Consider the following 27,390-nt stretch of genomic DNA (forward strand, 5'->3'; position numbering starts at 1 on the left):
AGCAGCCTTCAGAGGCAGGCACCATTATTACCCTGCTTTTGACATATGAGGACTCTGAGTCTCTGAGAGATGAGGTAAACACATTCAAGTTCATTCACATTTGAACCTGGATCCACTTGTCTCCAACCACTTTACTGATATTCACTAAGCACTTCATCTGTTCATGGCTCTGGGGTGGGTGCTACAGGGAAGGCAGGGATAGTTTTCTATTTCTAGGGGTATTCAAAATGCTTCTTGTTCTAATTGAGATTCCCAGCAGCTCAGTGATGTTTGAAGTTAGAAAAACTGTGCCCAGAGAGAGGAAAGAGTTTGCAAAAGCCAGTTATAGAAGTGCCAAGGCAAAAGACCACCTTTCCTACTCTGCTGCCACTTCAAGGGTAGCAATTCCAGGCTGACTCAAGGGGTTAAGTGGTAATTTTGAGAGCAGAGCGTAAGACCAGGGATTGGCTTGCACATCCTGGACTCTTCCTGTTGGCCCAGCAAGCTGAGTGAAGATCTCACTTCCTGCTGCTGGAATGTGACTGGCAGGATGCAGGGCATCAGGAGGGAGAGGCTCTGAGGGCTGGCACTAAGCAGCCTGGGCCATTTCCTCTCTGAAAGAGGGAGAGGAAAAGGAACAACTGGGGCTGGGATTCTCCTATACACAGAGGCAATGGGAGCCCTGAACTTCTGACACTAGCAGCTGACACTGACTTGGCACACCATGCTTTCAAAACACCATGCAAACCAGCCTGTAGCACTGTACCTGCCTTCACAATTCCCTGCTTTCTCATCCCTGGCCTTGTGTCTTCTTGCTACCCCTCTGACTAGCAAAAGAGGGCTTTGAGGGGTCATGGTTCTCATTGGGAAGCTGAGGCTGGAGCCATGAGGTAAGGAAGTTCCAGAGTTTGGGACTCCAGAACCCAGATATCATGGGCTGGTGTGGATAGGCCACTCAGACCTCTTCAAGAGTCCTGGGTGGGGGATGTAGCAGGCAGAAGTCCTAGAGGTGAGGGACACAAGACTTCAGATCCAGACCAGAAGCTCCAGGTCCTCTCAGCTATTTGTGACCTTCCTGAGCCAGACTCTGCAATTAAGTCTCTGTGTAATAGTAGTGGTTCCCCAACATAGTGAAGGATAAGTGAGATGAGATGTGTAAAGTGCTCAGCATGGAGACACAATAGGGGCCTTGCCTCCCAAATGTTCTCCCAAGAGACATCCCACCAGTCATAGATAAGTATATTGTTAAATTATTATTATTATTATTATTATTATTATTGCAGTGCTAGGAATGGAACCCAGGGCCTTGTGGGTGCTAGGCAAGTGCTCTATCACTGATCTATACCCTCAGCCTCAATGGTTAATATTTATTGAGTATGACCAGCATGGTGGTACACAACTGTAATCACAGTATATATATATATATATATATGTATATATATATATATATATATATATATATATATATATATATATATATTGGGACTGGTGTGCAAATCAGGAGCTTTACCAACTGAGCCACACCTCCAGTCCGTGATTAATTTTTTTTTTAATTAATGTGTTTGGACACAGTGTCCTGTAGTATATGAAGCACTTCACACGCACTCTCTCATTCAATTCTCAGTCCAGGGAAGGAGGCAAGATTTACTTCCCATTTATAGAGAGGAGGGGGCAAGAGATTCTGAAAGAGAAACTGACTGGCCTTGCCAAGGTCACATAGCAAGGTAGGTGGCAGAAGTAGGGCTGGAACTTGGGATTTTCCAAATGTGATCTGCAAATTTGAGGGACCCTTCCCCAAACCACTAAGCCCCCTCAACAACATGCCTTCTTGTTGGAGGCCTGGGCTCCCACCCTTCAGCGCTAGGGTCCCCAGGCCATGTCCTCCATCCCCCACCCTCACTATCAGATGGGAGGAGCAGGAACTCCAATGCTGGTGGAGTTTCCGACCAGGCAGGAAAAAGAACAAAGGAACTGGCGGGGGTGGGGGGAGTGGGGGGGTTGGAGAGGTGGCCAGAAGGGTGGCAGGAGTAGAAGGGACACTTCACCATGGAATATGAAGTCAAGAAAGGGAAGAAGGTAGGTGGGAGTTTGAGAGGGACAGAGGGTGGAGGAATGTCCCTGAAGCTGGGGAAGGGGGAAGCAGTGTGTGGTGACAAGTGGCATAAGTGGGACCTTCCTTTCTAGCTAAAGGACATTCCTTTCTACCCCTAAAAGCCAGACATTTGTTTCTCCACTCTCAGTGGCCTCTGCCATCCCTGGACAGATGGGCTTTCCTGGGAAAACTGCTTCTGGTGTCCTGGTGGTTCCCTCCTACAGCCTGTCAGACTGAGGGATAGACAGACACCAGCAGACCCACACAGAAGGGTCCCAGCCAGGGCAATTCTGTACTAGGAGATCTCCACTTGCCCCTTGCTGTGTTCCCACCTACAGATGCCCTTCCTATCCTTGTGCAAGGGGTAGGCCCTTGCCTACCCCTGAGGCCTCAGCCCAGGAATCAACTCCCAACTCCCTCCCCTTTCTGACTCTGAGTTTTCTAGTCTGTTTCTCTGGCCATGTCATCTGGTTGTCTTTGGAATTCAGGAAACTTCTCAGATTCCAATTCCCATCTACCCCCTTCCACACAGAACCCTCATCCCCGAGAAACCTGCGCCAGGGACTTCCTAAAGGCACCCATGTGAATCATGGAGGGCTAAGGAGGGAGCCGGCTTATGTGCATGTCCTCACTTGGGTCCATTTGTTTCTTTGTTTGCTTGCTTTGAGACAGGGTCTTACTAGGTAGCCCAGGCTGGCCCCCTGCTTTCAACCTCCTGAGTGCTGGGATTATAGATGTGTGCTACCATGCCTGGCCCTGGCTCATTCTTTTGACGTATATTGAGCACCTGTTATGTGCCATGAACTGGGCCTGACGGTGATGGTGCCATGGTGAGCTCACAATCTAATGAGCAAAATGGCTACTAATTTTTAAAGGCAATGAATAGATTCATGTAAATGGCATAAAAGGCCCCATACTCAGTGCTGGGAGACAAAATAGTAAAACTTTTTTTTTTATTTTTTGGCAGTATGGAGGTTTGAACTCAGGGCCTCATGCTTGCTAGGCAGGCAATCTACCACTTAAGCCACTCCACTAGCACTAGCATCCCCAACTCTAGATTGGTGAGTTAGAGCTGAGACCTGATGGGTGGAAGGAAAGGGGGAGGGAAGAGAGTTTGGGTCAGAGGGATAGCATGTGCAAAGGCCCCATGGAGGGAAGGAATGTAGCATAGAAAAGGACTGTGGCTGGATGGCAGGAGTAAGGGTGAGTGTGAAGTAAGATGAGGCTAGAGAGGTGGGCGGGCTGGACTATTCAGGGTCACAGACAAAACACCTCACAATACTAAAATATGCAGGATAAAGTCTCAGCTCCATAGCTGCCACTCCAAGCCTGTGTCACGTGTTTTCATAATCTAGCTATGACAGACTGCACATGGCTTCTCCAGGTTCATTCTCATCCAGACTTTGAAGGCCCCTGGGTTTTGCACATGTGATGCTCTCTGTTTGGAACACCTTTTTCCAGATACTCTGCTCTCATTTCTCAGTGGCTCCACACCACCCCTATAAGCTCCGTGATATCGGTCCTAACATTGAGTGAGCATGCATCAGAATCATGTGGAGGGAGAGCTGGTTAAAACACAGATCATGCGCTCGCTCCCCTAGTTTCTGATCCAACAATGGGTCTGGGATGGGGTCCCAGATGGGCCGTGTGTCTAACAAACTCCCAGGTGATGCTGGTTGAGGGCCACACCTTGAGAATCATCAGTTTAGATCCTGGTTACTCAAAGTTCCAAGTGCAAACCATAGCATCCACAGCCACTGTGAGCTTCTGAGAAATGCAGACCCTTGGCCCCCTCCCCAGTCCTACTGAATTGAAACTTGTGAGGACAGAAAAGTGTGAGACTTGGTTGTTTAGGTCATTTGTCACAAGCCCTGGAGACAAGGGGTCCAGTCCTCCCCTGAATCCTAGCACAGGGGCTCTGTCCATACAGGTGTGAATGTGTGTTTGCTGAATGAATGAGCAAACTAACCCATACTCTATGGATTTGTGTAGTTTATCAGAACTACAATGTGAGCTCCTGGGGCAGAGAGTTATCTTGTTCACCTATGCCTTGTTGTGGGAGATAAGTAATCACACCACACGCTCTCTATACTCAGTATTTCAGCCCGGCTGTCACTGAAATCAACTAAGGAGCCTTTAAAAGTCCCAGAATGCCTGATTCTCTTGGTCTGGGGTGTACCCTGGGCACATGAAGTTTTAGAAGCTGCCCAGGTAGTTCTAGAGTGCAGCCAGGACGGGGAGTGACTGCTCTCAAGTGAGGTGCTCCCCTTGGGATTGCTGTGGGTCTGGGGTATGGCCTGGGAATCTACATTCCTCTTAATTTCCCAGGAGGGCCCAGAATCACACACTGGGAACTGCTGCTTTCAGCTGTGCTTTTTTTTTTTTTTTTTTTTTTTGGTGGTAGTGGTACTGGGATTTAAATTCAGGGCCCCACATTTGTTAGGCAAGAGCTCTATCACTTGAGCCACACCCTCAGCTCTGTTTTGCATTAGTTATCTTTCAGATAGGGTCTTGCATTTTTGCTCATGCCGGCCTAAACCTCAATACTCTTACCTATTGCCTTCTGCATAGTTGAGACCACAGGTGCATACAACTATGCCTCCCTAGTTCATTGAGATGGGGCCTCATTAACGTTTTTGCCCAGGTTAGCTTTGAACTGAGATCCTCAAGATCTCTACCTTCTGAGTAGCTGAGATCACAAACATGAACCACCACCCAGGTACAGACTTTCTTTTGAGATTTACAGTTAGCTGGGCAGAACCCCTGGAATTTGCTATTTTTATACAGGTGTCTCTGGATTACATTTCAATTTACTTATTACTTATTTCTCACTTATAGGAAAAAACAGAGAATAGCCTTATAAATACCTCTGCACCTATCACTTAGTACACTAATAGTTCTGGGTTTGTCCCTGTCTGGACCCATTCTTTAAACCTGATTGGCAGGGGCTGCACCCTCCCCTAGGAATGGGTGGTTAGAATGGAGGTTTTGGAGCTGGGCTGCCCACTGGTTCCACCACTACTAGTTGGTGACCTTATCAGCTAACTCTCTCTCTCTGGGGCTTAGTTTCTCCATCTATAAAGCTGGAATCACAGAGTCATCCCTTCTGCAGTTTTAATGAGAATTAGGTCATGATGATCCTGGTGGCACACACCTGTAATCCAAGCACTTGGGAGTCTGAGGCAGGAGGATTATGAGTTTGAGGCCAGCTTCTGCTGCAGAGCAAGACCCTGCTGCAAAACACAAAACAACAACAACAACAAAACCAAAACCAAATTCAGGTCATGTAAGTGAGATGGTAAGCATGACAGTGCTATTACTGCTGCTATTAGTTTCTTCCCCATTTTGTCCTCTAGGGCTTTGTGTCCCCCATCCGAAGGCTGGTATTCCCCAAGGCTGGGCGCCGGGCAGCCTTCCGGAGCAGTGTGAGTCGACGGCCCTTGCACTCCATGCCCCTTTATCCCCCCGACTACCTCATTGACCCTCAGATTCTGCTGTGTGACTACCTGGAGAAAGAGGTTAAGGTGAGTGGGGGATGAGAACAGATGGGAACCTTGGGATTGAGAGAGATCTTACCAATCTCCCATACCAACCCCTGACCAGCTCTGTCTCACACATGGCAAGCTATAGCTCGTGGGAAAGAGGCGTGGGTTTATATACCCTCAGCAAGAGACCTCCAGCCACCAAGCCTCGGTGTTCCTGCCTTATCATGGGGCTCAAAACCTCCTAGAGGCGACTGGATGGGAGAGTGCACACTGAAAAGCTCTGCCTTCCTATGAGACTTTACTGCAGTAGTCTTTTTGTTAACTCAGACAGTGTCCCTGTTAAAAGCCAGACACAGGCTGAGGACGAGGACGTGGCCCAGTGCAGAGCATTTGCCCAGGATGCTCCAGGCCTTGGCTTTGATCCCCAGCCTCCTCCTCCCCCAAAAATGCAAACAAAGGACCCTGACTACCCAAGGGCTTTACTTCAGAACATCATGGAGCAGTGGGGTTGGGGAAGATTTATATGGAAATCTTAGCCAAGGAAGATTTATATGGCTTGCAGACCTGGCAAACAACAGGACACCTAGTTAAATCTGAATTTCAGATAAGCAATGAATATTTTTCCAGCACAAATATGTTCTAAATATTGCACAGAACTAAAAGTACTAGAAAACTAATAACAAAATTGTTGTTTTTCTGAAATTCAAATTTCACTGGCATCCTGTATTTTATCTGGCAACCCTACATAGAGAAAAAAGCTAATGAAGAAATCTTAAAAACTGAGGACTGAAATTTCACAGAGAATTAAAAGACAAAAAAGAAGTTTGGTGGAATTCACCTAGAATACAATTAAAAATAATGAAAAAGTTAATTCTCACACTGAATAACATTTAAGGGGAGGATGAATGAAGAATTAATATATTGATCTGAAGCACCATTTTTTAAGCAAAATGATATATTAATTTAATTTACTCCTTTCTGTTTGACTTCTTTAATGAGACCATTAGAGGAACAAGTGCTTTGCAATCTGTTTGGCAATGGTGTTTGCAGTGGAGAGTCACTCAGGATGAGGAAATTCACAGGGGGTCACTTCTTTCAAGCTTTAATAGTGGAGCCTGGGGGCGAAGCTCAGTGGTAGAGAACTTGTGTAGCATGCAAGGAGCCCCAGGTTTGGTGTGTGCATGTGCAAAGCCATATTAATGACTCGTTTCCCTACAGAACCTTATAACTAAATGACGATGTGTTAAGGTAGTATCAAGTAGCTGTTGAGAGTATGAGTTCTGGCGTGGAGTCCAGTCTTAGCTGCAGCTATAAATATAATCCTGGGCAAGTTGTGTAGTTAACCATGCTCTTGCCGTGGTTTTTCATCCAGAAAGCAAGGGTGAATGGATGAATATCTGTCTATCTCTAATTTTTTCTCCACACTGCACCTGACTTCTATTATGGACCGAATAAAAGTCATTATCAGGTTATTAACTCAGATATTTCCATCTCAGTCTATTCTCACTGCATCAATGAGGAGGCCAAAGTCCTCCAAGGCATCAAGATGACTTCTCTGTGTCCTTCTACCCCATTTTCCATCTAGTTCCTGGGCCACCTCACCTGGGTGACTTCCTCACTGAACCCCTCCAGCCGGGATGAGCTTCTGCAGCTGCTGGACACGGCCAGGGTGAGGCCTGGGGATGGAGGAGGGAATCCCTTTTCCCTTGCTTACCCACGGCCCCCAGGGACTTAGTACATGCGATCACTCCATAGCAGCTGAGGGAGCTGCCGCTGAAGACGACGGCGGAGCAGGACAGCATCCTGAGCCTGTCTGCCCGTTGCCTGCTCCTCACCTGGCGTGACAATGAGGAGCTCATCCTGCGCATCCCCACGCACGAGATCGCCGCCGCTTCCTACCTGCAGGACGATGCGCTGCACCTGCTAGTGCTTAAGACCGGTACAGCTGACGATGGAGGGCCGGGAGGTGAAGGGAGAAAGAGAAAGGGACTGGGCATGACCTCAAGCTGGGAGAGGGGGCTATGGGAAAGGCCTGACCACACCACCCTGAGACTAAGGGCAAGCCAAAGAATCCATATGCAAGGAAACGGAGCCCGAGGTCGAAGACCAAGGGTGCCCTGACACACTATCCCGATGCCAGGGGGCGAAGTACGGAGAGCGTGAAACCCGAAACCTGAGGCCAGGGCAGGGCCCGAAGTTAAAGGGCGTGATAAAGGAAGGCATGACCGCACCGTTCAGAGGCTAGGGTGACCCCTCGGGGCTAGGAGTGCAGTCTGGTCTGGAAGCGGGGCTACACTCAGGGGGGCAGAGCTCGTGGGTGGGTGAGCCGATGGGAGGTGTCAGATCAGCAAACTCGGAGCGGGGCCTGAGGCCGGGAGCGGGATTGAGGAGAGTCGAAACCTAAGGGAGGGGCGGCTGCTAAACCAGGGACACGGTCCGATTGAGGGCACAGAAGGAGGGGACCGCCTGACCACCACCCTCGCGTCAGAAGGTAGGTCTTAGCCGAGGGGCTCCGGCCGGGGGAGGGCGGAACAACTTGATCAGGGGTGGAGTCAAAAGCGGGGGTGGAGTCTGAGGCTGGGGGCGGGGCTTGAAAGTAAGGGTGAGGAGTGGGAGCGTGGAGGCTGGGTGCTCCCAGGCAGGGACGGCGGGACGGTCCTCCGGTGGCCTCGGGAGGCGTCTCTAAGCCGCGATCTCCTGCGGCTGACGGCCTCCCCGCCTCTCCTAGGTCTGGGCGTGGACCCGGTGCCTGCAGGCGTGGACGCCAGCCCCGGAGGTGCGAGGCGCGACCTGGGACCTCCGGGCGCGGCGCCCGAGAAGCGGCGTGTGGGCACGGCGGAGCGTCGCCACACCATCTGCAGCCTGGACTGGCGCATGGCGTGGGGCGGGGGCGCGGGCGCCGAGGCCCGGGCGGCGGGCGGCGGCGGCGGCGGCGGCAGCCTGGAGCGCCAGCGCGCGGGGGCGCGGGCGTCGGGCAGCTGGGAACGGCGGCAGACGTTCAGCGGCAGCTGGGAGCGGCGGCACGCGGGCGGCGGCGGCGGCGGAGCTGGCAAGCCGGGAGGCAGCTGGGAGCGACGGCAGGCGGGAGGCGGTGGTGGCGGCAGCTGGGAGAGGCGCCACCCCGGCCCCAACCCACTGGACCCGCAGAACCCCAGCCCCGACGCCTACTGCAACCTGGTCATCCTGGCTGTAGCCAATAGGGTGAGCCCGGGGCACCCCGCGCTTTAGGGACACTGCTCCCGTCCCTCTCCCCCACCCCGCCCCGCCGCGTCCCCTGCGGTCCGTCTTTCCCCCTCCTTTGGCTCCACCCAGGACTTCAGTGTGGCCATGATACACCTCCCCTGGGTCCTTCCTTGGGATGAAAACTCAAAATGGCTAGTATACTTGATCGTAACTCTCCTCCGGTATGGTCAGTGTTGGTACCATCACAGTGACAATCAAGAGGACACTAATCACCAGAACGCATACCCATGCCAGACCCAGGACAGTATTAACATTCAATTTTCACAGCGACCGCTAGAGGCGAATATGTCACTGTCCCCATTCTATGAGGATGGAAAGAGAGGCCCAGAGATTGAGGAATTAATGCAGGGTCAGACGGGAAGCAGGCAGTAACTTCAAGAAGCAACCCAGGAAGTTCAGAGCTGTACTCTTGGTAACTAACTTGGTCATCCATGGGAAAAACCTTCCTGCCATTCTTGCCTTTCCTGCCTCCCCCACCATTCTCCACATTCACCATTGCTTTCACTCACTTGATGGTGTTTGTTGAGTGCCAATTGTGTTCTAAGCGCTATGGACACAGAGATGTGCCTGCCAGTGTGCAGACAACTCCAAGCCCTTTAGTCTTCTAATCTTTTCCTCTCCCCGCAAGGCCCCACCTCCCTCTGTGTATAGTAGTGAATAAAACATGTCTGTGCCTTTGTAGAGAGAGAGGTGAACAATGATCAGGAAACTTGGAGGGGGTAACTGCCTTCCCACCTTGGGACACTGCTCACCTTGGTGTCTTGCTTTCCATTTTCTCCTGGTTTTCCTGCTGTGCCTCCCTGGCTCCTTTTTGGAAGGTGGTTCCTCCTCTTCTACAGCCTCTTAAAGTTGGATTGCCTGTTCGGCATCTTTGATCTTTCCTGTGTCCACTCTCACTTCCAGGTGATCTCTAGTCTTAAAACCCTGAGAACTGCCTGAATTTCACCTCTCACCAAATCTCAGGTGCACATTCCATTCCAAGATCTAGTGACCTTTTCAAGCCTAATGCAACCCAAGCTGAGCTCCCAATCTTCCCCCCAAACCCAAGGTTCTTTGGTCTCCTTGTGTTTGGCAGCTCCATTGTTACGTTGCTTAGGCTGAAACCTTGCAGTGCTCCTTGGCTTCTCTCTCTTTCTCTCTCTCTCTCTCTCTCTCTCTCTCTCTATCTCTCTCTTCTCTCTCTCTCTCTCTCTCTCTCTCTCTCTCTCTCTCTCTCTCTCTCTCTCTCTCACACACACACACACACACACACACACCATATCTACTATGTCCTTATTTTTCAAATATAACCAAAACCTCCACTGTCCCCACCCAGGCCCATGGCCCATCTCTCATCGAGATCATGCTGAAACACCCCCGCCTGGCATTGGCTCAGGATTTCTTACGGTCTGTTCCCTACACTCTCAGAGCAATCCTGCTAAGTCACGTTGCCGCTCCAGATCTTACAGTGCCTCTCTCTTTCACTCAGAGTAAGAGCTGCCCATCCTTACAGTTGCTTACTACGCCATCCATGCTCCAGCCACTCCCTGCGTTTCCTGTCTGACCTCACCTCTTTCCACACCTCCCCCTTTACCTCATCCAGCCAAACTGCACCCTGGTTGTATGCAGGAGAACTGTGTGTTCCAGGTGGCTTCCTGTGGTACCCCCTGGTCCTTAGAACCATGCCTGCCACATTATAGGCGCTCAGGAAACACCCAGTGACTGAATGGATGAGTCAATGCATCTTGCATCGTTATACTTTACCATGAGGACCAAGAAGAAAATGAACAGGTTACATAATAGAGAATGGGAGAGGAGACCCATTTTCTATAGGGAAAGTGAGTTTGTGCCATTTAAACTGATATGGGGAGAAGAAGGAGTCAGAAAAGCGAAGGGCCTGGAAATTAGATTCCAGAGAGAAGCACCAGTATGCCTAGTCTGCCCCACTGGACTGTGGGTGCTCCAGGGTTCAGGGCCTGGTCCATTGCTTGCCACACACTGGGATAGAATGAGAACTTGAGGAATGAGTAAGTAAATGAGGAGATTCTTTCCCTGGGTGTTTGAGCCTCAGGCCTCCAACTGCTGTCCCAAGGAGGGTTCAGGAGTTAAAAATGAACTGAGCACAGTAATCCCAGAACTCCTGTATCAATCCTAGCACTCTAGAGGCTGAGCCAGGAGGTTTGAAGTTTAGTGCTAGCCTGGGTGTAATAGGGAGACCCTATCTCAATTACTAATCTGGGTTTGGTGGCACGCCCAGTGAGTACCTGTGGTCCCAGGTACGCAGAGGGCTGTAAGTGGGAGGATTACAGTCTTGGGCAATGTGAGACCTTATCTGAAAAATAACTAAAGCAAAAAAAAGGACTGGGGAAATGGCTCAAGTGGTAGCCTTGAGTTCAAACCTCAGTACCACCAAAACCAAAAAAACTGGTGTCAGTGTAAACCAGTGTTATGAGCCTGCTGAGTAAGCTCAGGCAAGTCACTTAGAACTTTAAGCTTCAGCATCTTTAACTATAAAAATAAGGATCCTCTCTGCCTCATCCATTGTAGGATCATTGTAAGAATCAACCCTGGTTTAGTGACTAAACGCTATAGCCATATGCCTAGCCTCAATTAGTAAATTTTAGCTTATACCATGGGCTTTTTTGGAGACACAAAATAGTAAATAGCTTCAGGAGAATAGTCTCTCTTCAGTTATTGCCTTTCCATGTCTCTTGATTAAAGACATACAGAGGCAAATTCCTTTTCAGATGTGCAATCTCAAAAAAAGTTTCACCTAAGAATTACAACTCCTATCAGGAACTGAAGTTGATACATTCATCCTATTTTTTTTTCTTTTGCCATGCTAGGATTTGAATTCAGGCCTACACCTTGAGCTACTCCACCAGCCCTTTTTTGTGATGGTTTTTTTCGAAATAGTTTTTCGTGAACTATTTGCCTAGGCTGGCTTCAAACCATGATCCTCCTGATCTCTGCCTCCTGATAGCTAGGGTTATAGGCGTGAGCCACTGGTAGATGGCTATCTTGCCTCCATTTTTGCACTGGGTTCTAGGAATCTCATATTTATAGACAGTAGTGTTAACTACATTGAGCCTAAAATTTTAATACTTTTAATTGTTCTTCCTTCTACTAGGTGTTAGAATACCTGAGTCCTAATCCCAATAATCACTTCCCCTCACTGGATCTCAGCTTCTCTACCTCCACTTTAAAATAAGTTATGGCCTATTTTAGATAAGTCTATGAATCCCCCAGGAATGTGAAATATATTTTTCATGGCAAAGAAATCAGAATTGTCTCTGGATTCTATAAAGGGGCCACAAAATCCAGGCAGTAGCCATGTAATTTTGATGGTGTGTGTTCACTTAAAGGAGTTCATGGGTGGGGTCTCAGGATGGTGGCTCACACTGTTTGTGGAAGCAGGGGTGCCCTGCTGGTAGGTGAGGGCCTGACTCTCCTCCTCCCTGGACCAGGATGCTGCAGAGGAGTCCTGTGCACTCATCTGTCAGGTCTTCCAGATCATCTATGGGGACCAGAGCATCGAGTGTGTAGACCGGGCTGGCTACCACTACACATCCACACCAGAACGGCCATGGCTCTACAGCCGCAGTGAGTACCCAAACTCCTGGCCTCCCCTCCCGTAACACATCCTTACAAGACTGGGAGAGGAAGGATGTCCTAGGACTCAGGGTTGGCGAAGGCCTTTAGGGGCCTCAAGCTCTACCAGAATTGCAGTGTCCCCTTAATATGCAGGTAAAGTAAAATGCTGGTCTTCATAATGACCTCAAAGAGGATTGGGTTGCCACGTTCAGAATGAGCCTCTCGCACTTGAACTTTTCTCTTTGGTTTTAGATGCCCCTGCTTTGCAGAAACCTGAGCACATGTACTGCCTGCTCACTGTGCTGTTGAGCCCCTCTAAGTCCCTAGTTCAATGCCAACATTTCCAGACCGGTTCTTGGATGCAATTGAGGGGTGGAATGAGAATAAGACTAACAGGCATTTATTGAAAACCAACTATACGCCAAGCAGAGTACCAAGGTGCAAAGTCTTATTAAATCCTCACAGCAACTTGTCCTTGTTAACCTTGCACAGGGATAGGTGCATCACACATGTTCAAGAGGGGTTCTTTCTTTCTTTTTTTTTTTTTTTTGTGCGTGTGTGATACTGGGGTTTGAACTCGGCTTACACCTTGAGCCACTCCACCAGCCCTTTTTGTAAAGGGTTTTTTGAGATAGGGTCTCGCAAACTATTTGCCTGGGCTGGCTTCAAACCACAATCCTGATCTCTGCCTCCTGAGTAGCTCGGATTACAGGCTGGGAAGCTGGGATAATTCATCGTCTTTCCCAGGGATGACAGGCAAAAAAAAATGAGATAATCCAACAAGTCATTCAACAAACCTTTAGGCACCTCCTAGCTCATAGCCAGTGCTGATCACCGGGATATACTACTGGTGGACAAAGCCAGACGTGACCCTCCCTGCGTTCTTGAAACTTGAGTGGCTGAGGTGGGCTGATAGTAATTAAGTATGGACACAAATAAATGTTTATCCACAGACGGTGCTTTGAGAACATGTAATGAGAGACCAGTCTCACTGAGAAGTCAGGGTGACAAAGAGACAGAATGAGCTGAGATCAGAAGGGCAAGGCTAATCCCTGGGTAGATGCAGACTGGAAAGAGGAAAAGGTCACTGTAAATAGTGTTTCTTTCCTCTGAAGATTCAGACTGCTTTTCCTCCCTTGCAAAATCTTCTTGTCTTGCCTCAAATACACACAGTTTACAAACACCCTCCCTAACTTGTTCCCTCACCTACTATTCCTGAGGCCCCCGTGAGGTAGGCAGGAAAGTGATATTATCTGGATATTAGGGAAATTGAGGACCATGATAGGGGAGGTGAGTTGCCCAAGGTCAGCTCTGTGTTGGAACCAAGGCAGGACTTGACCCAGGGTGAAGCTAAGGATGTTGGTCTCTGTTTGCCACTTCTGATGGTCCCTTTGTCTGCTGGTTCCAGGTGAGAGCTGCCATACAGATGGGACTTATGCCTATGACGCCGACTTCAGCTGCTGCAGCTCCTTGTGAGTATCACTCTTGTCAAGGACTCCACTTTGTTCCCTTACCCCTGCACACCGGGGTCACTCCTCTAGAGGGTAGGAGAAAGGGACCCACCATTGATTTGTGTTGAGACACAAGACACTGAGGGTGGGAAGCAAACTGAGCTCCAAGCTCTGGTGAGTTCATAGGATGCAGACCTTAAGAGACCCAGCAACATCAGAACCCAGACCTGGGTCCACATAGGCCTGTGTTTCTCTCCCAGTCATCCAGGCTCAGGGACCTGCAGAATCCAAAGTCATAGCTACTGCCAGAAAAATAATGGTCCTTTACTTTAGTTTTGGCTCCATGTAATAGAAAGCCCTGACTAGGCTTTCTTAAAGACAGGGCTTTTTTTTTTTTTTGACTTGTCTTACATAAACTGGAGCAGGGGTTTGGGCCTCTTTTTTCTTCCCACTCTCCACAGCACTCGCTTCCATCTTCAAGGTCATCTCAAGGACCAAGATCCAAGTCCAGCCATCAGAACATCTGGGAGTGCAGCTCAGTGGTAGAGGGTATGCTTAGCTTATAAGAAGTTCTAGGGTCCATCCCCAGGACCACCAAAAAAAAAAAAATCAAAGATTTTTCCTGGAATTTTCACCTGGCAATTTCTGCTTACTTCTCACTGGTCAGAACTTGGTCACATGGTCATAATTAGCTACAAGCAAGGCTAGAAAAAAATGTAGGATTTAAGCTTTTTTATTGGTTGGGAAAATTTTTTTTTTTTCAGTTGAGAACATGGACCAGGGTTCTGTTTAGGGTGACCAGCCAGCCATCCTGGTTTTCTCAGGAACTGAGGACATTGAGATTTTCAGTGCTAAAACCAAGAAAAATCTTGGATAAATCCCCAGTGGTTACTAACCCTAGTCATGTGTCTACAGACTTGGGGTTAGCAAGTGGCAGTCCCTGCAGGTGACACATGCCCTAATTTTTTTCTTCCTTGTTAGTAATGGCAATAGTTTTGCCTTCCTAAAGCTATTGGCCCATAGGCCAGTCCATCAGTGACTTGATTTTGCTGGAGAGATGAAAATCATGGTAATGACTAACGTTGAGCTTGCTATGTGCCAAGTGCTATTCTATAAAGCACAATTTTATTTTATTTATTTTTGGTCATACTGGGATTTGAACTTAGGGCTTTAAGCTTACTAGGCAGGCACTCTACAACTTGAGCCATGTCCTCCAGCCTTACTTCTTCTTCTTTTTTTTTTTTTCCTGAGGTAGTGAGACTTGAACTCAAGGCCTTCACCTTGAGCTCCTCCACCAGCCCTTTTTTGTGATGGGTTTTTTCGAAATAGTTTTTCATGAACTATTGCACTGGCTGACTTTGAACCATGATCCTCCTGATCTCTGCCTCCTGAGTAGCTAGGATTACAGGCATGAGCCACTGGCACCCAGCTCCCAGCCCTTACTTCGATATTTTTTATTAGTAGTTACGTGGCAAAATTACAGTGGTTACATTATTTCTTGTTCATAGTCCATGGCTCTAAGAACTTTACGAAAATTAATTTCTCTCTTTCTCATGTAACACCAATTTTTATCATCCCATTTTACAGATGGGAGAAGCTGAGGAATAGGGAATCTGAGTTGAGCTTTTCAAGAGTAAAATAGCAGGCCTGGGCTATAAGTACAAGAGTCCACACCCTTACTAGGAAGCTGTGCTGCTTCTCTGGAAGGTGGTTGGAACAATTTAGAGATCAGGAGGCAGGAGCCCAAGGTTGGTGTTTATTAAACAACACCTCCTGGGGACCTTCTACCTGCCAGGCTGTGTGCTGTTTGCTGGGGACACAGCCTGGCACAAGTAGGTACTCAACAAGAGGTGAGCAAGGCCGTCTCTGCTCTTGCCAAGCTTACGTCTAGATGGGAGACCAGGGACTCTATTTAGTACTAGTAAGCATGAGTAGTCACAAGCACTGAGAAGAGAGACTGAGGGACCCCTCACCTCATCTGGAGCATCAGTAGGGCCTCTCAGAGCTGGCGACACTTGAACCAAGACTTAGGGATCAACGGGGAGGCATGTTCCAGGCAGAGGGAGCTGCATGTGCAAAGGCCCAGGGGTGAGGAGATGCCTGTGGTCTTAGAGAGGAAAGGAGAAGGCAGGGTGGTCAGAACACCAAGAGCAGGAGGAAGCATAATGAGAGAAGAGGCTTGAGAGGTGGCTAGAGGCTAGATCACGCATGGCCTTGGAGGACCGATGGGGATTAGGATGGGGCCTTAGGCCCAGAGCATCAGTAAGCATGCCCACCACCTTCAGCCTGCCCTAGGAAGAAGAGCAGAGACTGCAAGTGAAGGCCCCTTTCCTCTTGTCCCTGCAGCAACGGCTCCCAGGACACGTTTGAGGCATGTTACAGTGGCACGTCCACACCTTCTTTCCATGGCTCCCACTGCAGCGGGAGTGACCACAGTGGCCTGGGCCTCGAGCAGCTACAGGATTACATGATCACGGTGAGTGGGACAGGCAGTGGGAACAGTATGAGCTGAGGCCCAGAGGCAGGAGGAATCATGGGCTTATTCTAGGTATCATGCATGGCCTGGACGTACCAAAGCCTGACCTCAGAGCAGCAGAGGAGGCCAGAAGAGGCCAGCTTGTGAAGGGCCTTAACAGATGTCAGTGAGGGATAATTGAGTACTTGTCGTATACCAAGCACTGTTCTAAACACCTTTCATGCCTCCTATCTTTTAATCCTTCCAACAACTCCAAGAGGGGAGCACCATCATCATCCTCACGTGCACAGGAAGAAAGCAAGGGTCACCCAAGATCACAGAGGTGGTCACCCAAGATAGCCAGGATTGGAGCACAGGCAGTTTGAGTCCACGTCCTATACTCAGATACAGTTCAGGGGCCCTGGTGTCCCCGGAGCAGGCCAAGGAAGGGTTTTCAGAGGTGAGGTGGCCCAAGCATACCCCTAGAGAGGACTCTGGCTTTTTCGGCTAGGGTTGGGGGTTGTTCCCTGGAATTGGTCTCCAAGGGTGTCCCCCACAGTTGCGGAGTAAGCTGGGACCCCCTGAGATCCAGCAGTTCGCGCTGCTCCTGCGTGAGTACAGGCTGGGGCTGCCCATTCAGGACTACTGCTCAGGCCTGCTGAAGCTCTATGGAGACCGGCGCAAGTTCCTCCTCCTCGGTGAGCCCCAACCCCCAGGGGGTGCCTAAGTCTCCCTTTCGGTCCCTGCATTCCTAGGCAGATACTGGGAAAAGGAGAAGGGGCAGAAGGATCTTGGAGCAGATAAGGATGCTGAGGTGCAGAGAAGGGAAAAGGCTTGTGACGGTCAACAAACAGCTGACAAGAGAACAGAGCCCTGGTGGATCCAGGGGAGAGCTGGAGGAGGAAATGATTCTTCCATCCCATCCACTCTGAGACTCAGAGAGCTTAAGAACTTGCCCAAGGTCACACAGCAGTAAGGAGGGCTAATAACAGCACTGACAGGAATAATACTAACAAGCTAACATGTTTGGCTCAGTTACCTACCATGTGCCGCGGTTAGATGACGATCTTAGGGCATGCCCCTGGCTCTGGGAAGTAGATACGATTACTTTTCTCCTGAGGCGGAGATTAGCCAAGTGCCAAAGTCAAAGAGCAGCTAGTATGGGCTGGAAATGCGGACACTCAGCTGTGTGGGAAGTACCTTGAGGCCAGGAGAGCAGGCACAGTTACCTGTTTTACAGAAGAGGAAAGCAAGCCTCTGAGTAGTTAGGTAGCAAATGACCGGGAACGTAACGTCAAAACAATAACAATCGCATACTAAGCTAACAGGTAGTGAGCGTTCTGTCATCACCCACTGGCCCAGAGAAAGCGGGGTGAGCAGCAGAGTCAGAATTTGACCTCAGATCTCTGGAGAGGGTGATGTGTCTGTGGAGGGGAAAAGGGACCAAACGGGAGAGTCACCCTGCCCTGCCTGCAGGGATGCGACCCTTCATCCCGGACCAGGACATCGGCTACTTCGAGGGCTTCCTGGAGGGCGTGGGCATCCGGGAGGGCGGCATCCTCACCGACAGCTTCGGCCGCATCAAGCGCAGTATGAGCTCCACTTCGGCCTCAGCTGTGCGCAGCTACGACGGCGCAGCCCAGCGGCCCGAGGCGCAGTCCTTCCACCGGCTGCTGGCTGACATCACGCATGACATCGAGGCCCTGGCCCCCGACGACGACGACGACGACGACGACGACGACGATGGCAATGAGTCTCCAGGCGAGGGTGACACGGCTGAAGACAACTATCTCTAGTCACCACCCATCCAGAGGCGCCCTGAAGCCCGCCTCTGAGTCTCCCTCATTCTTGCTTGTGAGACCCCATCCCCAGGGCTGCTCATCACACCCTGGCCCGAGGCTTACACGACTCTGGTTGCAGCCCCTGCCCCGGGGCTCCAGTCGCTGCAGTGCCGAGAATCACCTGCAGGGGGCAGGCGAGGGCAGACCGCACGGGCCGGGCCGGCGCCTAGGCCAGCCTGCGGATGGGCTGCGTCCTGCTTTGTCGGCCTCACCCCGCAGGACACACCTTCCTCCTCGAGATCGCGCAACTTTCTGGAGCATCTGGTTCCACCTGCTGGCAGACTGAGAAAAGAACACAAAAAGAATTTCCAGCGACCTCTGTTCATCCTATTTTACAGACTGGGAAACTGAGGTTCAGAAGGCAAGGGACTCAAGGGACCCTTTTCTCCTTAAATATTACCTCCCGTACCCTCATCTCTCTAACAATTTCAACCCTACTTTCCTCACAGGGTGAGATGCGCTAGATGCTACTTTCCTCACTGGGCTAGATGCGCAATAAATGCTGTTCCCTTTCTCTTGGAACATTCTCTGACTCAGTTTCCCTGTCTTGACTGGGAGCAGTGGGATGGGAACTGTCCAGGAACTCAGACAGAAACAGGATTTGTCCCTCACAATGCTCTCACGGACTGGTGCTGTGCCCCAGCCTCACAGGACAATTACCCAACACCCTGCAGACAGCCATCCTGGAGTCTGGGGAAGTCACAGGAATGGGAAGGCAGAGGGCTGGAGAGCCAGAGAAATCCTGGGGTGTGCGAAGCTGGAGAGGGGCCAGGTGCTGGAAGAAGAGCTAAAATGTATCTGTGAAACTTCACAAAACCTTCCATGGCCAGACCATGGTAGTACTTAACCTCCTTACTGAAAGGTAGCTACTGTTGCCATCAGCTGTCACGTGACATCATGGCCACACCTGAGGGGATTCCATGATTCACACTCAGCTTGTGATAAAGCATCATCCCAGCCTCACTGGTCCATGCAAGGTCTTTCTGATGTTTTATTTATTTATTTTTTTTTTGTGGTACTGGGGTTTGAACTCAGGGTCTCATGCTTGCTAGGCAGGTACTCCTGAACCACTCCAGCAGACTGATGTTTTTATTTTAGTTTCCCTCCTTCCCTTCTACACCATATGCACCAACACCTACATGTGAAAATATGTCCCTAGACAGAAAATACGCGGTTCTGTGTGTGTATTTACACTACACGGTGGTATTGTATAAGGATCTCATTCTGTTACTTCCTTTTTTCACTCCATAATGTTTTTAGGCTCTTTACCATGTAGGTGTGGGGAAAATCTAGCATATTGCATCCAACTGGTACAAGATATTCCCAGCTAAGCATCCACTCTTATTTATCTGTTTTCCCAGTGATGAAAACCCACGTAGTTTCTAACTCCCTCCTACCACAAGCAGCACTACAATGAACATCTTTGCATGTGGCCCACAAAGACCTATGTGGCATTTTGTTTGGGCTCTATTTCTAAGGCTGGATTTACTAGATCACAGGGCAGATGGTGTTTAAATGTCACTAAATTCTTGGAGACTGCCCCCACCAGCAGCATGTGAATGACACTATTTCCCCATGTTTTCATCAAATTTTACTTTGTTTGACTTTATAGTTGTTGTCTGTTTTCATATCAGGGTGGATGTCCTTGCTGGGGTCCCTCCACCTCCCAACACCAGGGCCTCTCCCTTGCTAGGCAAATACTGTATCACTTGAGCTATGCCCCCCACCCTTTTCTTTTTTATTTTGTTTTGAGATAGCATCTCCCCAATATCTTTGCCCGACTGGACTGAACTCAAGAACCTCTTGCTTTCACCTCTGGAATAGCTGAGATTATACCACCATGCCTGTTCATTGTTTTAACTTGCGTTTTTCTGTTAGAGATTTAGATCTCCTCTTGTACTTGTCAGGCATTTGGACTTTCCCTTCCATGACTTGCTTCTGCTCATTTTCTTTTTGGGTTTCCTGGTTTGTTTCTTTTGTTTCTCATGTTGGTTCCCAAGACTAGTTTATAAATCTTAGACCTCAGTCCCTTGTTGGATGTCAATGTTCCAAGTATCTTTTCCCAATATGCTGCCCGTTGTTAAGTTTATCTATGGCCGTGGCACAGGAGACTTCTGGAAGTCTTGCTAAAACAGATTGCTGAACCCCATCCCTAGAGTTCCTGACTCAAAAGAGCAGGGGTGGGGCCCAGAAATTTGCATTTCCAATAAGTAACCAATGGTACTGATGGTCCAGGGGCTACACTTTGAGAACAGCCAGTCTATGGTGCCTTCTGTTGAACAAATTCCTTAATGTTGATATTGTCAAATATCCTTATCTGTAGTTTGTGGGTGAGGGAGTTAGAGCCCAAGGAGGGGAAGGGAACAGGACAAGATGAGCTGCAATATAGACTCATGTCTAACCTCAGAGCACATGCTCCTGGCTGTGGAGAGCCTTAGTGAGTTCCTAGGTGAGTGGCCATAGGAGTAAATGTGGATTGAGGACCAGAGATAGAGGTATCTCTTAAAGAGCTAGGATTTGCATGAGACTCAAACTCAGAACCTTCCCACAGTCCTAGCTAAGACACAGTGAGAGGACTGTGAAAGGCACTGGGACGCCAGAGTTCTTACACCAGAGCTCAAAGGATGAGGCAATTTCCCTCACACCCAAGAAAGTCCCCATCCGCTGCAGAACTACCTCTGCCATCGTACCAAAGAACACTAGCTGGGGTAGCCCTGAGCATAGGCCCTCTGGCCACACTTCCTCCTGTCACATCTACAGACCCTGCCAGGGTCATTTCCTGTCATGGTTCAGTTCCTGACATGGCAAGAGGGGAAACTCCCTAGGCATAGGCAGCTGGTTTCCAAAGACCTGTAGAGGTCATGCAAGTATGGAACTTCCCCACCAGCTGGAGCCTCTGGAAACAGTTTGGCCCCAAGGACAATTATTGAGGTTAGACAAATCGCCTCTGGCTGCCCTCTAGATGGAGGTCTCTCCCACTTGAGGGCTCTTCAACTTCCTGCTCCCACCTCACTTCCAACTGGAGATTCCTGGCATTCCTCTCCAACTGTATGCTGGGGAGGAATCCTGGGGCCCCTTTCACTTGGTCCCCACACATTTAGAGAGCACTCATTGTGTGCCAGACTTTGTACTCAACACTAGAGGGAGATAGAGCACAATCCCTGCCCACTGAGGGGGCACGCATTGGGGAGGGAAGACAGGTCCCTAGAGAATCATAGCACAAGCTTCTCAACTGTGAAATCAAGCAGCAAGAATCCTTCTTCTGGGGAATCTGGAAAGGACTGTGAAAAGGAGGTGACTAATGAACAAGACCTCAAGGACAAACAAGGTTTTGGACAATGGAGAGGGGAGCCCTGAGGGGGAGGGCCCCCTTTCCCTGGCATGGATGGAAGAAGGGGACACTAAGGAGCATGGCCTCCAAGACCAGTGACAAGTTAGAACTGAGTGGTTTTGAATCTCAACACTGCTGGGTGACCTTGGATGAGCCCCTAAATGCCTCTGGGTCTTGGTTTCCTCATCTATAAAATGAGCTAACAATAGCATCACCCTCATGGATCTCAAGGATGTCGTGAGGCTTGAACAAGATAATTCATGTAAGAGTATGTATAGTACAAGATAAAAGCAAGTACACAAAAGGGAGATATGAGGATAGGTAGGACTAAAAAATTAGCTAGCATTTGTTGCCCTCAATGCAGAGAAACTAAAGCAGATACCTTAAAGCAACTGAGGCCAATAGGAGAAGGGGACCAGGAGCTAGAGAAAAGGTTAGATCAAGAAGAATTAACCTAGAAGGTAACACAAACGCACAGAAAATCAATGTGAGTCAACTCCCTGTATAGCTATCCTTATCTCAACTAGCAAAACCCCTTATTCCTTCCTATTGTTGCTTATACTCTCTCTTCAACAAAATTAGAGATAAGGGCAAAATAGTTTCTGCTGGGTATTGAGGGGGTGGGGGGGGAGAGGGAGGGGGCGGAGTGGGTGGTAAGGGAGGGGATGGGGGCAGAGGGGAGAAATGACCCAAGCATTGTATGCACATATGAATAATAAAAAAATAAAAATTAAAAAAAATATGTTAGTAAGTAGACAAAAAATTAACCATTATTATTGCTGGAAGAGCATGGAGTATGTGAAGAGGGGATAAGTAGGGCTTGTAGGAGAGGAAATCAGGGAAGTGGGCAGGTTAAGAAGGATCTGGAAGGGCAGGCTAGGAAGTATAGGCAGTGGGGAGTGACCTATAGACTTCCATTTTCTTGAGGTGAACTGTGCTGCTGGAGAGGAGGATGGGTTGGGGGAGCAGAGGAGTCTGGGAGCTGGGGAATGGAGCAGGGACAGAGACCAGATGAGAGATGCTAAGATCTGACTTGGATTGGTAAGAGGAAGGAAGAGAAGAGGATGAGTTCAAAGAGGAACCTGACTCTTTAGCACTTAAACACTGGTGTCTTGACATTTACATTCTAGAAGTTTACATTACTATTAAATAATGTTACTTGGAGTTTCCAGATATAACAACCTCCCAAACAGGACTAAATGATCAGAGATGGACAGCCCTACAGTGTGGATCCTCCCAGTTCTGGTTCTCTACCCTCAGATATTTCAGGTGAAAGGCAAGAGAGTCTTAAAGCCAGGCCCGCCTGTTTTGTCTGCTCCCTGCCATGGGGAATCCATAGTCTTCTGCAGCAGCTTTTGCCTCTTTGTACTCTCCCTACACCCCCCTGCCCTCCATCCCCACAGGTTCTGTGTGGCGCTGCTGCTCCTTTGGCCCTTGGGAGGGCCTGAAGTGATGTGCAGACCATGTACTACAGAAACTTCTGGTTTCTGTCTAAAAGCTACATGCCCTAAAAAAAAAAAAAAAAAAGAAATTGTTTCTGAAGTTTATGCAGCCAAAGGCAAAGAGAGAGAACCTTTGATGCACAGAGGACCCACACATAAAAAAAAAGACCCACAGCCCAGTAGAAAAATCAGCAGAGTATTTATACAGATAGTTTACAGAAAAGAAAATGCAAGTGACTCTGAAAGGCGTGCTGAGATGTTCACCTCACTCATGATAACAGAAGTAGGAATTAACTCTAAACTGGAAGCCATTTTTCCATTATTAGATTGGCAAATCTCAGAAAGTTTAATGACTTACTTGTGACTTGTGGGTGTGATGAACAGGCATGCACACAATCTGAGTGGGAGGGTGAGTTGGTATAAACCCTGCTGAGAAAAATCCACGGTAGTTTTTTTTTTTAATTAATTTTTTTGAGGGGGTACTGGGCTTTGAACTCAGGGCCTCACGCTTTCTAGGTAGGCACTCTACCAGTTGAGCCACTCCACCAGCCCTCCACAGGAGTTTAAATGCACGGACCCTATGATGCAACTCCACTGCCAGGAAGTTCTGCATTTATACCTACACAAATGGAAATCACTGGGTAAGAAAAATCAGCAGCTTTGTCTCTAATGCCAAGAGGCTAGAAATAAACCAATTGCTTTGTTGATACAGGACTGGTTAGGTGCCCTGTGATTTATGCAGACAATGGAATCCATGCAGCCATAAATAAGAATGTGGTAGGTCTCTGTGCATTAATATGGAATTATTTCCAAGTAGAGTAACTTTCTGGAGCATGTCTTGGGATTTAAGTTAAGAGATGAACAGTAATCTTGTGCACTTTATTTACATATTAAATAAAACAGACAGGATATGTGACGGTGCACTTTGGATAGTGCTGTCTTGTTTAAAGAGGCAGGAAAGGTTTCTATGAAGGATTAAACTAGCTCACTATGACTGGCAATGAAAACAAATGAATACCTGAGAGACTACAGATGGAAGTGGGAGGAAAAAAAGGACCAGGTATGGTGGTTCATACCTGTAATCCCAGTGAACTGAAGGCAAGAGGATAGCAAATTCAAGACTAGTGTAGGTTACACAACGAGACACAGTCTCAAAAATAAACAAATAAAATAAGTAAAGAGGCAAGAAATGTCTTTGTGTATGGTGAAATACTTCTGGAAGGATACTCAAGACAGATACTCAGTTGTCGCCTCTGAGCTGGGGGAGTGTTTTGCCTGTAGAATGAGGAGGGCAGGAGATTTTCTCTTCATGTCTTAAATGTCCCATGAATATGCATTATAGCTAAGCAACTTTTAAAAACCACTATTCTACTATTGTATTTATTGAGCTCTGTAGACACCATCTGTTCCCATATCTGTGAGGCCTGCCTACACCCACCCCAACACCCCCCACCCACCCACACACACAGATCTTGGAAGGGTGGGCTAATTCTGACTCATTCTTATGCTGCCTGTTGCTCAGCACCCAGGTGCTTGGAGCGTTTGGATGCGTATTCATAGTGACCATCTTCTCCACCATGACCCAATTAGTGTCACCTCTAGGAATTCATGCTTTTGTGAAGAACCCTTACACACAGAAGAAGGATGACCCCTGTAATGATCGAGATGTTTCCATGCTCTGCTAGACCACTTGCTCTGGAGAAGCTAGCCACCGTACCATTAGCACAGGTAGGCAGCCCTATAGACAGGTTCACACAGTGAACATGTCAACAGCCACGTGACAGAGGCATCTTGGAACAGGTCCTCCAGGCCTAGTTAAGCAGACAGAGCCACTGAGCTAGGTTGCTTCCAGATCTCTGACCCCCAGAAACTGGGTGGCAAGAAATCTTTATTTTTAAATTGCTAAAATTTGGGGAGTTTATGCCAGGTGCTGATGGCTCATACTTGTAATTCTAGCTACTCAGGAGGCAGAGATCAGGAGGATCGCAGGTCAAAACCAGCCCAGGCAAATAGTTTTCAAGACCCTATCTCAAAAAATAACGCAACACAAAAAAAGACAGGTGGAGTGGCTCAAGGAGTAGGCACTGAGTTCAAACCCCAGTACCTCCAAATAAATAAATAAAAATTTGGCTAGTTTATTACACAGCAATGTGTAACTATTACAATCAACAGTCTTTATTAAGTACAGGGTGGCGGGGGGGGGGGGTGATGCAAGAGAAAAGGGACCACATGGGGGAAGCCATGTGTACATTCATTCCTAAGCTCTTTCACTATTCGACCAACGTGTCTTGAGCGCTTCCTATGTACATGCCCTTGTGCTGAGTGCTGAGTGCTGCTGACTCGCAGTGCTGACTCAAAACAGACACAATAGTACAAGAGAGAACTTTCTGAAAATGTCTATCTTTATGGGGCTTAAGTGATAAAGATGCATATGCATCTTGTGAAAACTCGGCAAATGAATATTTCATCTTGTGTATTTTATTATATGTGTTATGTGTATTGAAGGAAACTGCCCTTCCCCCCAAAAAATGAGTTGGTGGACAGACACCAACTCAGATAAAGCAAGTAAAATGCTAATGACAATGAGGACAGGGATGTCATTGCAAAATCCTTTCAGTTTTGCTATATGTTTAGAAATTTTCAGAATGAAATGGGAAAAAGCATACCGCATAACCATATACACTAATTCCTTCATTTGTTATTTAAATTACACAAATGAAAGCAAATGCATTCTAGCTTAAAAAAGAAAAGAACCAAATATAGATTAAAAGTCATTCCCTCAGTGACCCAAACATTCCTTTCCTCCTCAGTCACGCCCTCTGTTTCCTGAGGACTGGGCTTCCAGACCTTCTTGTATGTATTTACATGCATATCTAGGTAAATGCAAACCCAGGGATGTCCAGGAATGCACTGTGTGTGTCTTGGAGCCCTCTCTGTGTTTGCTCACACACATCACCCAGTTCAAGGTGCTGAGTGAAGAGGTGCCTTCCTCAAGATGCCAGGTACAGAGAAGAAAAGCCTATGCAGCAGTTAGAAGGAAGGGCTGGGACTCACACTCAGGAGGTTGAGGAAGGAGGACTGTGAGTTCAAGGCCAGCCTGGGGTACATAGTAAAAAAAAAAAAAAAAAAAAAAAGGCTGGGCTACACAGAGCAGGGGCCGTAACTATGCCCCAGCCCCTTATTCTGGTAGAATGCTGCTGGCAAGTCTGGTTCTGCCCCTCCAGAGAGAAGCAGCCTGGCTCAGTGCACCCAGACCCAGGAGGAAGTCCACAGAGTGCTTCCTCTTTTCTTGGCCACCAGGGACACTGGGGGAAGGGAAGGGAGGGTTGTGAAACTGAACTGGTGTCCCAACCCCCCTAGGGGGACCCATCAGCTGGAGGTGGCCACACAGCTGGGAGGCAGAAAAACAATTTCCTGGGTTTCCCCACAGCATCCTCCAGCCCCTCTTAGTCCCACCCAGCCCTGACCCGGTCAGCTGCCCCTAGGATGGTGCCTAGGGAGGTCAGCTTGGAAGACACCCCTAAGCCAGTCTCCAGCCCTCCATCAGCTGCCTTCTCCACCTCATGGGAACATGTCAGTTGTGTGGTTCCTCTAACATGCCAATCTGTTCCCACCTCAAGTCTGGTCAGGCCTTCCCTTTCTGTCTGCAACACCCTATACCCTGATCGCCCTATACCCTGATCATCTACCAGTGTCCTTTAAGCTCTACCTATATGTATTACATTCTTCCAGAAGTCCTTAGTCCCTCCTACTTGGTCATGCAATATCATCTCTCTTCTCTCTCCCCTTTCCTCTTTCTTCTCCTTCCATCCCCCTACCCACGCCGCTCTCTCTGTCTCCCCCACAGCATTTTTCACTCTGTATTTAAGTTATTGGCTTCAGTGTTTGCCTCCTTAATTGGATTGGAAGTTGGGTGAGGGCCAAGACCCATCATGTGCATTTTTATGCTCCCAGACCCTGGCAGAAATATACATCATAGGCCCTTAACAAGTTTTGATAGAATTAGAGGATGAAGAGTTTGGATCTCAGTGCTAGCATTCACTAGCTGTTCCTAACCTCGAGCTTCAGTTTCTTCATCTGTAAAATGGGAACATGAATACTACCTGCATGAAACTTGCAAAAAAAAAAAAAAAAGGTGGAGAAGACACCAACAAGCTAGACATGAGAAGGTGTGCCATAATGCCTGAAGGTGACAAGTTCTTTGGAGAAGAATAAGGTGGAGTTGAGGCTGGAGACAATAGGAAGATGAAAGTGCTTTCTAGGAAGAGGGCTGGGGGACCTGCTGGGGCTGCTTGAGTTTCTCACGACTAGTCTTCTAAGATTTCCCTTTGCCCTCTTGAACAGGGAGGGCAACTGTGGTCTCCTGCCTGGAAGGTTGTGCTGTGAAATGATTGCTGGCTGCTTTGCAAATAAAAGGGGAAATACTGTGCCCCAAGTAATGATCGCTGCTCTTGCCCCCACCCCACCCCCAGCTTGTTTTGAATATAGAATAATCAGC

The 27,390-nt window shown here is 48.5% G+C and overlaps 1 protein-coding gene and 1 non-coding gene across 3 annotated transcripts; both read left to right on the forward strand.

Annotated features, from left to right (window-relative positions):
• Positions 1-1,962: 1,962 nt before the first annotated feature.
• On the forward strand, positions 1,963-18,919 carry Ccm2l (CCM2 like scaffold protein). Of its 2 annotated transcripts, XM_020171957.2 has the most exons (10): positions 1,963-2,055; positions 5,428-5,595; positions 7,142-7,225; positions 7,312-7,495; positions 8,285-8,757; positions 12,246-12,381; positions 13,781-13,844; positions 16,170-16,299; positions 16,838-16,976; positions 17,755-18,919. In XM_020171957.2, exons 1-10 carry the CDS (start codon positions 2,026-2,028, stop codon positions 18,072-18,074), a joined length of 1,728 nt encoding a protein of 575 aa, XP_020027546.2. In that variant the 5' UTR covers positions 1,963-2,025; the 3' UTR covers positions 18,075-18,919. The 2 variants fall into 2 exon arrangements, with proteins under 2 accessions (XP_020027546.2, XP_020027547.2); XM_020171958.2 differs by lacking the exon at positions 16,838-16,976 and having other exon boundaries at positions 17,755-18,010.
• A 4,935-nt stretch (positions 18,920-23,854) lies between these two features.
• Positions 23,855-23,919, forward strand: LOC141423682 (small nucleolar RNA SNORD29). The gene has a single exon (XR_012448509.1). It is a non-coding gene; the product is annotated as a small nucleolar RNA SNORD29 (small nucleolar RNA).
• Positions 23,920-27,390: the final 3,471 nt, after the last annotated feature.

This window comes from Castor canadensis, chromosome 5 (genome assembly GCF_047511655.1).
Source record: "Castor canadensis chromosome 5, mCasCan1.hap1v2, whole genome shotgun sequence".
Lineage (NCBI taxonomy): Eukaryota > Metazoa > Chordata > Mammalia > Rodentia > Castoridae > Castor > Castor canadensis.

Excerpts from the sequence above, each read along its gene's own strand:
- Ccm2l (XM_020171957.2), top strand. The coding sequence starts at position 2,026 with ATGGAATATGAAGTCAAGAAAGGGAAGAAG. Across the intron at positions 7,226-7,311 it reads AGCTGCTGGACACGGCCAGG|CAGCTGAGGGAGCTGCCGCT; the intron begins GTGAGGCCTGGG and ends ATCACTCCATAG. Across the intron at positions 16,300-16,837 it reads TACAGGATTACATGATCACG|TTGCGGAGTAAGCTGGGACC; the intron begins GTGAGTGGGACA and ends TGTCCCCCACAG.